An 11,625-nucleotide genomic window follows, 5' to 3' on the forward strand; every position below is an offset into this window, starting at 1 on the left:
TCCAGACTTTGGTCCATGTGTAGTGGTTCCACATTTCCATGTCCAGACCTAGGGGGATTTTGGTCAAGTTTCAATAAAAGTGTAGACGATAATTAGAAACTTGTCGACGATGAATAGCGATTGAGAAAAAGGATTCACTGCATACAAAACGCCCAGTCAAACACTTAGTACGCGGTTTGAAGTGAAAGTTAGCCCAGCCCAGCCCAGCCATGGAAGTCAAGAAAGCCAAGTGAAAAAAAAGAACATGCTTTCGCAAGCCTTGGGAACCTTAACTGGCATCTTTTCTATCTTTACAACGCGCAGCCGGCCGGTTCACCTGTTCTGGTTTACTCTTGTCATTAAAGATGAGAACTTCAATTATGCAACAATGAACGCTTCTATTGATTGTTGGTAACCCAGACCACAACATTCCTCTTAGTGAAAAAAAATACTGTACAACTCTTCCAACTTATATGAGATGTAGATCTCATCTTATTGAGAAACACTAGACACAATTACATATGGCCTTGCATGGAAATGCCACCACACCGACTGCCGCCTACAGTATTTTATGATATATACAAAGTCAAGCGCAGCAGCCGGTATGTAACATTACAACACAGCTCAATGGGCAAAAGCCTGATAACGGTATTTTACAAGAGAAGAACTTACAAGAAACATGGAGTACAACATACTGATAGTACTTTACAACATACAATCTTCGACTATTCAAGATCCATTGATTTCCAAACTGCTATGGTTGTTCATTGTTCATCTTCATGTTCGATGCCAATACTCAGCTAGGTACAGTTGGGAGTAGGCTGGAATGTGGTCTGCTACCAGTTGATTTCCAGATTATGTGTTCAAGTTTAGAGCACAATTGCTTATAAAACTGTTGTAAAGACCATAAGACGAGCTTAGAAGTGGAATAAAGGAGAAAATGAACTAATTAGCATGTAAGGCATACTAAATTTAGTACAAATATTGTTTTCATGGGTGAACAACATTTTTTCATTTCAGATGAAGCCAAAGACTCACTGCTCTTTGGTTTAGCATTATGATCGAGTGAAGCCAAATAACTCGCTAAATTGGATGAGCATCTTATTAATTGTGAAAACAGCCTTGCATCTTATTAATTCTCAACTAAATTTTCAGCATCCGTCACCTGAAAACAGCCTGAGAGAAGACAAGGGTAAGGCTGAGTAAACTTGACTCCTCTTACCTTGCACGACAGTTTAAAGGGGACAGAGGGGTGTTTAAAAAAGGCCTATATAGCAGCAGGAATTACGTAACAATTGCAGCAGGAATTACGTAACAATTGCAGCAGGAAAGCGACAGTGGAATATTCTAACCTTATGGTATTCAAGAGTGTCACCAGCAGCTTTCCTAACATCCACCATGAAGAGTGATGGTGCAACTTCATAGACCTAAAACCATTGTCGAATGCTTTAAATTCCAATCGCATGTCCAAGAAGAGCCTCACCAGAGTCACCACATGGCCACAAAAAATTATATATATATAGACCTAAATAAATGTATACCTCTAGAACCACAGCAAATGGCCCCGCATTATTGGCAGATATTCCCTCTAGTCTAGTCTACAGCAAAGAGTAAAATAAAGAGGATTTAATGATACTCTTACAACATTCAGCATAAAAGCATAGATAGGTTAACATGGTAAAAGGAAGACTTAAAATTAGAAATTGTAAGCATATTTCAAAAAGTGACGACTAAGACCACAGTAGTACAGTACCTCAAGATGCTCCCACTCCCATTACCCTTACAATAAGTCAACCAACTCGATAACTAGCCATGTACTCAAGCTATGCAACATGCACTGTGAGACTCTGCTGTAGTAAGATGAATACCTTGTAATTACGGGTATGAACCTTCAGACCCATTGATTCAGCAACAGCTTCAATCGTAGAAATAATGGCATTTGGTGATTCCCGGGAAACAAAGCGAGTTTGCCTTTTCACATAATCCTAATAGAGAGGGAAATAGTTATTTTAACATTATGTCTGCTATAGAAAAAGAAAGTGCAGGAACATAATATGAATAAAATTGATTAAAAAATGCTTAGGCATGCCACCATGCAATCGATTGTGATTTTCAACAGGGTTGAGGTCTTCCACTAAGCCTGGGCTAGTATTAGTATTACTCCTATGAGAATAGTTTTGTCAGGCAAAAGACACAACATACCTGACGTCTATCGAATAAAGCTGACAGATTAAGACCTTGAGATAAAGTGATCATCTCAAATGCATTCATAACTAAGGGGCCCCTGTCAAGATTCCTAGCTTGCTCACTTACATATTGGTCCTGCAAAAAAAAAAAAAAAAAAAAAAAAAAAAAGTTCTTTAAGCTTACAGGCACATCAATGCAGCAGGCAACAAACTGACGACTATGACCAAGCACTAGCAAGCATAATACACTCAATCAGAACACCAGGAGAACAGAAGGCCCAAGAAGTGCTGATAATCTTGAAACTAGGAATTAGAAAATAAGGGGAAGAACCTGACCTCAATGTCATCAAAGACAGCACGAACGTCATCCAGGTTTACTTCTTCTTCTTCTATGCCTTGTCGAACAGGAATGTAATTAACCCGAAACCATGGGTCACTTCTAATCCCTTCAATGGTTATACGCTGCATTAACAAAGGAACAAATTAGAGATGATGAAGAACAGCCAAGTAACAAGTCATTTCCTTCGTATATATAGTTTTTCACATTGCTTAACAGACATTACTGCCTGAATTAATTAAAAGTAGTGTTACTCCGACACTTCACTTTGATCACATGCCGCGTGTCAGACAGTTCAACACTTCATTTTAGATCAAAAAATTGAAAACTTCGCAAAAATAACCGTATCCGACACTCCGACACTGTATCGGACACTTGCAGCCGAGTCGGTGTAACACACTAAAAGCATGATCCGTGACTGTTACAATTAAACATCCAGAACCAAGAGAAAACCATATACTGCAGCCCTCCTCTGTCATTCTGAATGGCCCCGTTTTAATTTCTACTCCCTCTGTCCCATTCATTTGTTTACCTTTGATTAAAATACCCCTCGCAAATTATAAAAAAGGTAAACAAATGATTGGGGCGGAGGGAGTATCTTTCAAAAAGAATGCATATTCACTAAATCTTATTTTCTTATTCTCATAATACAAGTTCAATAAAGTAAAATCCTATCCTCAATATTTCTGAAAAACAACTATGACATATTAGGTGGGACTGTGGGATAGAGCCCATAGAGGGTGTGTTTTACTACCAGCCAAACAATGACTATAAACTTACTGATTTGGGATTAGGATCAAGTATCTTATCAATCAATGACTTCACGCCCGGTGAGAACCAAAATGGGCAAGAGAACGTTGCAGAATTAATCTGCAAATACAGAACAAGAACTGTTACCCTAGGAAACAAAACAGCAACATCCACACAAGTACATTTTATTCGATACACGTGATACACAACGATCTCACTTCATAGCTCCGACTTGCTTCAAATATTAAATATCCTTTAAAGGAACAAGGACAAATAATGAATGCATTTTTTTTTTAACAGCACAAAACATGAAAAAAATTTATGTCCAAGTACAACAACCACATTGAAATAGTGAACAACAGAGTTCTAGGACTCTGGAAAGGCGGAAAAGACACTACACAAAAATCTACAAACTCCAGGTACTATGTAATTCAATATGCTGCTCCTTTACAGAATAAATGAATTATAATTCCATAATTCCCCTCCCTCCCCCAAAAATGATTAGTGTTCCTCATAGTGACTATAATCCGCCCCAACTTAAAAGGCTAAATACAATCAAATGATGGACAACCAGGTGAAGGGACAAAAGACCACTGGGACAATTGAATACAATCCTCCGAAACAAACCTTTGGTGGAGGAAAGCACCATAAGATGAGAGATGATACACCACAGTATCTCAGTTTTCCATACACAAAAGAAGCCAATGGGGATTATTTCTAAACTTTCAATGCTGTCCCAAAAAGTAGAATCTTGATATACTAATCGTTTATAAGCCGCCCATGGAATGCTCATACACAGTTCATGGCTCTATACATAGACTTTTTCTTTATGATGTACCAGGCCTGACTAACTATAAAGACGATCCGATTAGATGAGTGGAAAAGCGGTTGGTAGCAAATTACGCAAGCTCAATTACCTACCTCCTTATGAGCCAAGTCCCTCTAAAATTGAAAAGATTTGGACGGAAACACACTGCCCCTTTTTCACAACTTCCTCTCTCATGCATTCTTTCATGCCTTACTTTATCCCACCCACTTCCCTCTTCCCTCCCCTACAAGGCTACAAACCCTCCATTTTTCCCTAGTCCAACAAGCTATAAGAAGAAAGACAAATCACTTTACACTGTCTTAGAAATTCCAACATTGTCAGAGGCGAAGCTCGGAACATGTTATTGAATAGAAAGTCAGAACTATGTCACGTATTATGCAACCATAACAAAACATATCATTGAAGGACAATATCAACCATTTAAGTTGCACTCCTTTGCCATCGAATAAAATATTTTGCTTAAAAACAGGCAATAATAACTGCAGCTCAAAGGCCTTTTTTTAGATGGGTAAGAAGAAGAGCGTATGACAGAGAGAGCATTTACGAGCAAGAAAACATACAGTAAACGCATCAACACCATAAATTACCAAACCGCGGCACTAAAATGATGTACTCACCTTTCTATACAAAGAAGGAAGGTCTGTCTCTTCAAAAGGGAGATACCCGGCTATTAGAACAAAGAGGATGACACCACAAGACCATATATCAGCAGCAGCACCATCATATCCTTGGCCATTCAGAACCTACAATAGGTTTAACGAATTAGCTAGGATAAAACAAAGTCAAGTGCATCATACCTTTCTACACAATGAGCTAGCTAGCATGGGTATAGACAAAATGCATTTGTCTGTAGCTGGGCAAGGATGAGCTTGCTAGCTGGGTATAGACAAAATATGACAACCAGCAGGAAAACTGGAGGGCAAAGCACCGATTTTCTGTCTGGAAACAAAAATTCGGTAGATAGTAGTTAAGTTAATTACATTTTCCGTAATTGCTAAAAGGTCACAGTTTGTAGTCATAGGAGTACATAGCCCAATATACAAGTGTGTGTTTTGAAACCAGAACATAACATCTAGTCTGTTTTACGTCAAGATGTCAGGGTGTGTTTGCTAAAGTAGTTACTGTCAAAGGTTTAGTGTGCTTAGACTTGCCTACTATCGGTTTGTTGTCGCTGATAGAAAGCAATTAGCACAACGTCTGCAGATTTGAGTTAAAACTATCACAGTATCACTCAAATAGAGACATTAGCAAGACACGTCAATGTTAATTTTATGTCTCACATCACATCTAATGACACGCTTATCAAACGGTGTCAAAAAAAACACAACATTTGCAAGAGAAGAAACATAGTCACGATTCTTAGGAGAAAATACCTCTGGGGCAACATAGTTAGGAGTTCCACATGTGGTGTGCAGAAGATCAACTCCCTGGCAAACAAGTTTTTCAACAAAAACAAACTATAACTGAGGTCTAAAACAAAAGATTAACATCAGAATAGCAAATAAATATTTAATTATACTTACTTGTTGCGGCAAAGCACTGAGTCCGAAATCGGATATCTTCAAATTTCCATGCACATCAAGGAGAAGATTTTCTGGCTACATTGCAAAGAAATACAAAAAAAGAATAGGTTTGTAGCAGCTGCGGTATAAGTAAATAAGGTTCTAGATTTCAAATGAACAGAGAAAGACCTTCAAATCTCGGTGGTAAATACCCTTGCTGTGACAATGAGAAACTGCATCGATAAGTTGCTGAAAGTATTTCCTAGACACCATCTCAGACAGCTTGCCTTTGTGAACCTATAGGCTTAAAAGCAAGAAGATAATTAAGTCATAAAGCGGAAAAAATATACAGGAAGTAGGTTACTTATGGTAAAGTCCACAAGTGACACTTTTAAAAGATTCTGGTAGTGTTTTTCTTAAATCCACATATGAAAAGCTCCTCGTCACTATAATACAATAAAAGTATCAGAGCCTTACAATTTTATCAAATAGCTCCCCTCCTGGCACAAATTCCAGCACAATGTAAATCTTGGAGCGACTAGCCAAAACCTTAATGGAGACACGACATCAATGAAAACATGTCTAGAACTTTCTGGCAGAAAAGGAAAACTATCACAAATTCAATTGAATGAGAAAATACCTCATGTAGTCTGACTATATAAGGATGCCGAACAATCTTCATTATGGATATTTCACGTTTGATCTGTAATCAACAAAATATACATATGAATTAGGGGAGAAGGAAACCCTTGTTTCATGTTTGTATGCAACCTTCAGAATGGATATCTCACATTAAGTGATTTTGAAAAGTACTAGTCTAAGTACACTGTAATCTACAAATGAATACCCCTCACTCAATACACACATAGATCAACCCCATAGAAACATATGTCATTGAATACAACGGTAGGCTAGGTTTCGAGGATTGAAGATATCGAGTTACTACATCAGTATGACTTTGCTGTCTTTGACTGAAGACAAAGATAGTCATTTCCTCTCCAGCCTATGCTTAGCCCACAGTTGATTTGTCTGTTTTTTGTGGACTGCATAGAACCTTTAAAGCAACATCAACTATGGAAAATCCATCAAAATATGGACCTTTAGTAACTTGCTGTATGTTCTAATAGTTGAGAGGATGAGCTCTTAAGGGTATGTTTGGATAACAAAAGTGGAGAGAAAGGGAGGGGAGGGGGGAGGAGGGAAGGGGAAGGGAGAGAAGGGAAGGGGAGGGGTAATGGAGCGTGGTTGTTTGGATACAATTTCCCTCCAAATCTTGCCTATTGTGGAGAGATTTTGATTAGGCTTGGAGGAGGGAAATTGGATCCCTCCAAATCTCTCCCCTCCATTTCCCTCCACCCTCATTTCCTATCCAAACAAGGGATTTTAAATCCCCTACTCTCTCTCCCTTTCTTTTCCCTCCAAATACCTCAATCCAAACACACCCTAAAACAATCTTTTTGTGAGCAGCATATAACAAGGTAAATGCTTTAATTAAAATTCCCTTAAAACTTGACTACTTAAACATTGCCCTCCTTGCTATTCACTGCTCGCATAACAAACAAAAACAAACTCTTACTTCCCCAAATAGTTTCAAAATAGGCTAATAAAAATCATCATTTAAAATAGACAGTGATGGGTGACAAAAAAAACACAGCCCGATACAAAATTTATCAAACGAATAGTGTGACTAAAAAAGTCTACAAAATTTATACAAAGAATTGAGAAGAAAATTAGGGAATAGCTTTATAGGCTAATATAGCCTTCAATATACAGTTGTAAGTTGTAACCTAAATTTGAGATGAAATACAATAATACAAAGGCAGATTCTTTTTCCAAAAAATCAAAAAAAAAATGTGGAGACATTCTTGACAGAGAGTTAATATAAAAAAATGAATCCAAGTGTACAGAAAAAAATTATAATCAAAACATAGGGAAGAATAGTAATAAGAAGATACTACTGTACTATTTAAAAGAACGAAGTTTGAAGTTTGAACACTAGATTCTCTTCCCCTCCACATTTCTTTATCAATGCCTTGTTTTCTTCAATCACAAGAAAATTCATATGAGTAGTTTTTTATCACCTGTATTGACGTTTTCTTACGTGTTCGCCTATCCCTCACAATATTACAGTTCCCCATTTTTTAAGCTATCTAACTGTGGCCTTGCATGGTCTCATCTAACAAAGCCAAATTATCTTAACTGATTCTAGCTTATCTTACAACAGTGACAAATTCTTTCTTCCTTATCACCTCATTCTTCAGCTGATCTCTCTTTGTATGGGAACAATATAACATAAGCATCTCTGCCACATTAATGCTTTAAATATGGCGTTTTACTACCCAACAAGCAGTGTTGTATATAATTGGATAATAGGGCTGGCCTCATTGTCATGCAGTATAATTTATCACCAATTTATAAGGTACACCAGCTCAAAGCCTCAAACAAAAACCTTTTGTCACTTTCCCTTTCAACCCTCTTGCTTCGATTCCATGAACCACATTTCCATCCAATATTCAATGCTTTTAGACAATCGATCCTAAATACCAACAAGTATGAAGTTAAAACCTTGAACAGTCGTTTCATCTTAGGTGACCTTTAATGCCTCCCTGCCACTACTTCAACTAAACTTACACTCTGTAATCTTACTTTTTCAGTCTAAATCCTTGGGTTTTCAGAGTCTTCCTATGTTCAACTTAGTTTCAATACCTTCTTTCCTCTTATCAATCAATATCATAAGCAAACATCATATATTATCACAAATCGTCTCTCCGTACCTAGTCAATTCACAACAAAGTTAAAAACTGAAATCAGGGGACTACTCTCGATACATTCCAATCATAATAGGGAACTCTTCAGTCTTTCTAGTGTTCATTCGTACATCTGTACTAGCTCATTCATACATCCATAGATGTCCTTGAGATCAATACATAGCTCCTTTCCAATCACTCAAAAAACAACAATACAAAACTCATGCTTCATGTAAGCAAAGCAAGAAAGACAAGGCCTTTCATAGACATTTCTTCTCCAAGGCAAAATTAATCTAATCGACATTCAGAAGAAACATGTTCAACTGTTCAGCTAAAATATACGGAGTAACCAACTTATTTTTTTTTAAAATTTGCTAGACTACTCTTGATCTTGATAAGAGTAATTTTTGTTGCCTCCTATGATTAGATGTCTCATATTAAATTATTCGTCCATTGTAATCGCTCGTTTAGCGGTAGCCTGACAATGTACGATTAACTTCGAACTCAGATAGGAATACACCTACACATACTGAAAAAATTCCCATAAACATTTAACATATTGTCAGAAAGTAGTTCACACGAGATTAGAGCTATAAACCATTCACCAGATAAACCTACACCATTGCAGAACGAGAGGCTAACAGGAACAATTCAAAATCCAAAATTTTAGCTCAAATTTTCAATTTAATTTGGTTTAATCTATCACTATACTAGTTCATCCTTGAGAGTTTTCGCCCCATAATCTCAAATCCTCGTCCCGCCACTAAACCTACATAACCTTGTACAAGTACAACTATATATAGTTAACACATTATCATAACAGTCACCTGATCAACTTTTCTGCGTTTAAGTATTGTACTCTAACCTACTTGAACAATCATATAAACATCTAAAACATCATCGACAATCGTATTGTCAACATTTCCGTTAATTCAATGAGTACAAGGAGGTACAGAATTATGACCTGATCAACCATTCGATGCTTAAGGATGGTGGTTTTAGCCAATACCTTGACAGCTACGCTATCGCCGGTTTCGGAATTAACGGCGAATTTGACCTTCGCGAAGGTTCCTTCGCCGATCGTTCTTCCAACCTCGTACTTCCCTACTCTCCTCGTTGTCCTCATTCTGTCTCTTTCTCTCCTCTTTCACGCCGTAATGAGTACCGATTTTGATTGAATTGCTGGAAAATTGAATTTAATTTGGGGAGAAAATTAGGGATTTTTAGTTGACGCTTTTCAAAGTTTAAAATAAAAAAGAAAGTTTGATGACTGTGTGATTGTTGTAAACTTTTTCCCCTGAAATTTTACCCACAAAACACCAAGTGGATGATTTTCTCACATTAATCCCGAGTTGATTCCTCCGTCAGCAGAATGCACAAGTTTTCGAAATGTCGATGAATTTTAGATAGTATAGTAGTTCTTTCTCAAGACCGATATCCACTTTTAAAATAAAACGGGTTAAATAATATATGTATAGAGAGTATAGATGTGAGACAAACCCTGTGTTAATCTCCACAAATTTTGTTTCGTAATTTTTTTTTTTTGCAGTATGATTTTTAGTCATTACTAGATTTCATGCCCGGCCGTTGGCCGGGTAATATCAAAAATAATTTCTGAATATTTATCTTGACATTGTTGCAGCTAAGTTCTTCAACCATAGCCCATAGGCCGCAAAACTTTGAGAGTAAGAAAACGTATACTACTTAGGAGTTTTACCTTCTTACCTATAACTTATGTCAGGTTTCCAAATAAGATAAGGATTCTTTGTAGTTTTTTTATGTAAATCGTGAGCATCGGCATGTAGGTTCCAGATCCAAGTAGTAGTTTCCGGGCCTTTGGCTATTATTCTTGAAAAATGGTCGTAATATTTTTCTTCGTTGCAATCGCATCATGACATATCCGCCAGAAAAAAAACCTTTATACGTGAAAGTACCGGCAACGTCCAAATCTTGTTCTACAACCATTTATCATTACCCAAACTCGACTGGCCGGCCACATCATTATCGTCTGTCATCAGCAAATGGTACGTCGTGCGCACAGTATACTCACCTTCCTTATCCGGGTCCCAGCACCAAGTGTCCGTGTGATTATTAGAGCTTAATCGAATATTGAGTACTCTATCAATCTCGAATGGGAATAGCTTAAAACTCTTTTAGTTATATGAATGTGTTCTTTATATTCCTTGTTTTAACAAACTTGTTTCCTTCCTATTCGATAAGATTCTAGTAAGTTAGGTGAGTAGGTGACTATTAAATTGATATAATGTACTCTTTTTTAAAATTTTACTCCCTCCGTCCCGGTCATTTGTTGTCCTTTTTCATTTTGGGGTGTCTCAGTCATTTGTTGTCCTTTCTATTTTAGGATTCCATTTGATGAACAATTTGCTCATTTACAATCAATTTGATCCACATGTCATTTAGTAATTGGTTATCTCCTCTTTTCTTGGTCTTTGTGCCAAAACAAAAGGACAACAAATGACCGGGACGGAGGGAGTAACATTTAGACAACTAATTAGTACTTTAGTAGTAGACTTTTAATAGCCCAATGACTCTTCTCAGAGGATTGATAATTATATTTCAAATTCTATATTCTATATTATACTTCCTATGTAGTAGTTCTATGAAACTCAATTACACATATACTATATTATATACTAACTTAAATCATAAAAGAGTATTATTCTTGTGTAAGATTATAAGGCGGTGTAATTTTACATAAAAATATTGTAAAATGGACTAAAATATAAAGATATTAATGTGCAAACATATAATAAGAGGAATTTATTTTACAGTAAACTTGTGTAAGACCGTTTTATACAAAATAAGTAGTGTTTTGACTTTCGAAAAATGTTATGTGTTGCACACAATCAAGTCATTCAGTAATTTGCAACGTAGATAAGTAAGTATAGCTACTCCGTATTTTAATGCATCGGCTTATCCATTCAAGCACATATAACATATACGATATATGATTTGTAGTTTCATGCACTCCAGATTACTTGGTACTCCGTACTTGAATTGGTTTACAATATAAATATGATGTACCTTATTAATTACTCTCTTGTCATGACCTAGTGTATAATTATAAGGTCATTTGCATACGACTTCCATTCATTCATGGCTTCTAGATACTTTAATGAGCCTGAGTAGAAAAAAAAAGTCGATTAAAATATATATGCACCTGAAACTCCTTGGGAGCATTCCATTCTTGCAAAATTACAACAGTACAATACATGCATACAATTTTATCATATAACGAAGCATTTACATATGAACAAACTAATTATTGAATGAG

General features: G+C 36.6%; 1 protein-coding gene across 2 annotated transcripts; it reads right to left on the minus strand.

The window, feature by feature from the left end:
- Positions 1-352: 352 nt before the first annotated feature.
- Positions 353-9,761, minus strand: LOC141606009 (CBL-interacting serine/threonine-protein kinase 24). 2 transcript variants are annotated; one of them, XR_012526557.1, is made up of 15 exons: positions 9,295-9,761; positions 6,224-6,286; positions 6,061-6,132; positions 5,773-5,880; positions 5,605-5,679; positions 5,455-5,508; positions 4,699-4,824; positions 3,283-3,372; positions 2,502-2,627; positions 2,182-2,301; positions 1,848-1,964; positions 1,521-1,577; positions 1,332-1,406; positions 1,018-1,155; positions 353-871 (listed from the first exon to the last, which is right to left on the minus strand). XR_012526557.1 is itself a non-coding variant. In XM_074424969.1 (14 exons), the coding sequence occupies exons 1-14, from the start codon at positions 9,454-9,456 to the stop codon at positions 776-778; spliced, it is 1,341 nt and encodes a 446-aa protein (XP_074281070.1). In that variant the 5' UTR covers positions 9,457-9,760; the 3' UTR covers positions 353-775. The 2 variants fall into 2 exon arrangements, 1 of the variants encoding a protein (XP_074281070.1); XM_074424969.1 differs by lacking the exon at positions 1,018-1,155 and having other exon boundaries at positions 9,295-9,760.
- Between the last annotated feature and the right edge of the window lie 1,864 nt (positions 9,762-11,625).

This window comes from Silene latifolia, chromosome 10, assembly GCF_048544455.1.
Source record: "Silene latifolia isolate original U9 population chromosome 10, ASM4854445v1, whole genome shotgun sequence".
Lineage (NCBI taxonomy): Eukaryota > Viridiplantae > Streptophyta > Magnoliopsida > Caryophyllales > Caryophyllaceae > Silene > Silene latifolia.

Excerpts from the sequence above, each read along its gene's own strand:
- LOC141606009 (XM_074424969.1), bottom strand. The coding sequence starts at position 9,456 with ATGAGGACAACGAGGAGAGTAGGGAAGTACGAGGTTGGAAGAACGATC. Across the intron at positions 3,373-4,698 it reads TTCCTTCTTTGTATAGAAAG|ATTAATTCTGCAACGTTCTC; the intron begins GTGAGTACATCA and ends CTGTATTTGCAG. Across the intron at positions 2,302-2,501 it reads CTGTCTTTGATGACATTGAG|GACCAATATGTAAGTGAGCA; the intron begins GTCAGGTTCTTC and ends TTTTTTTTGCAG.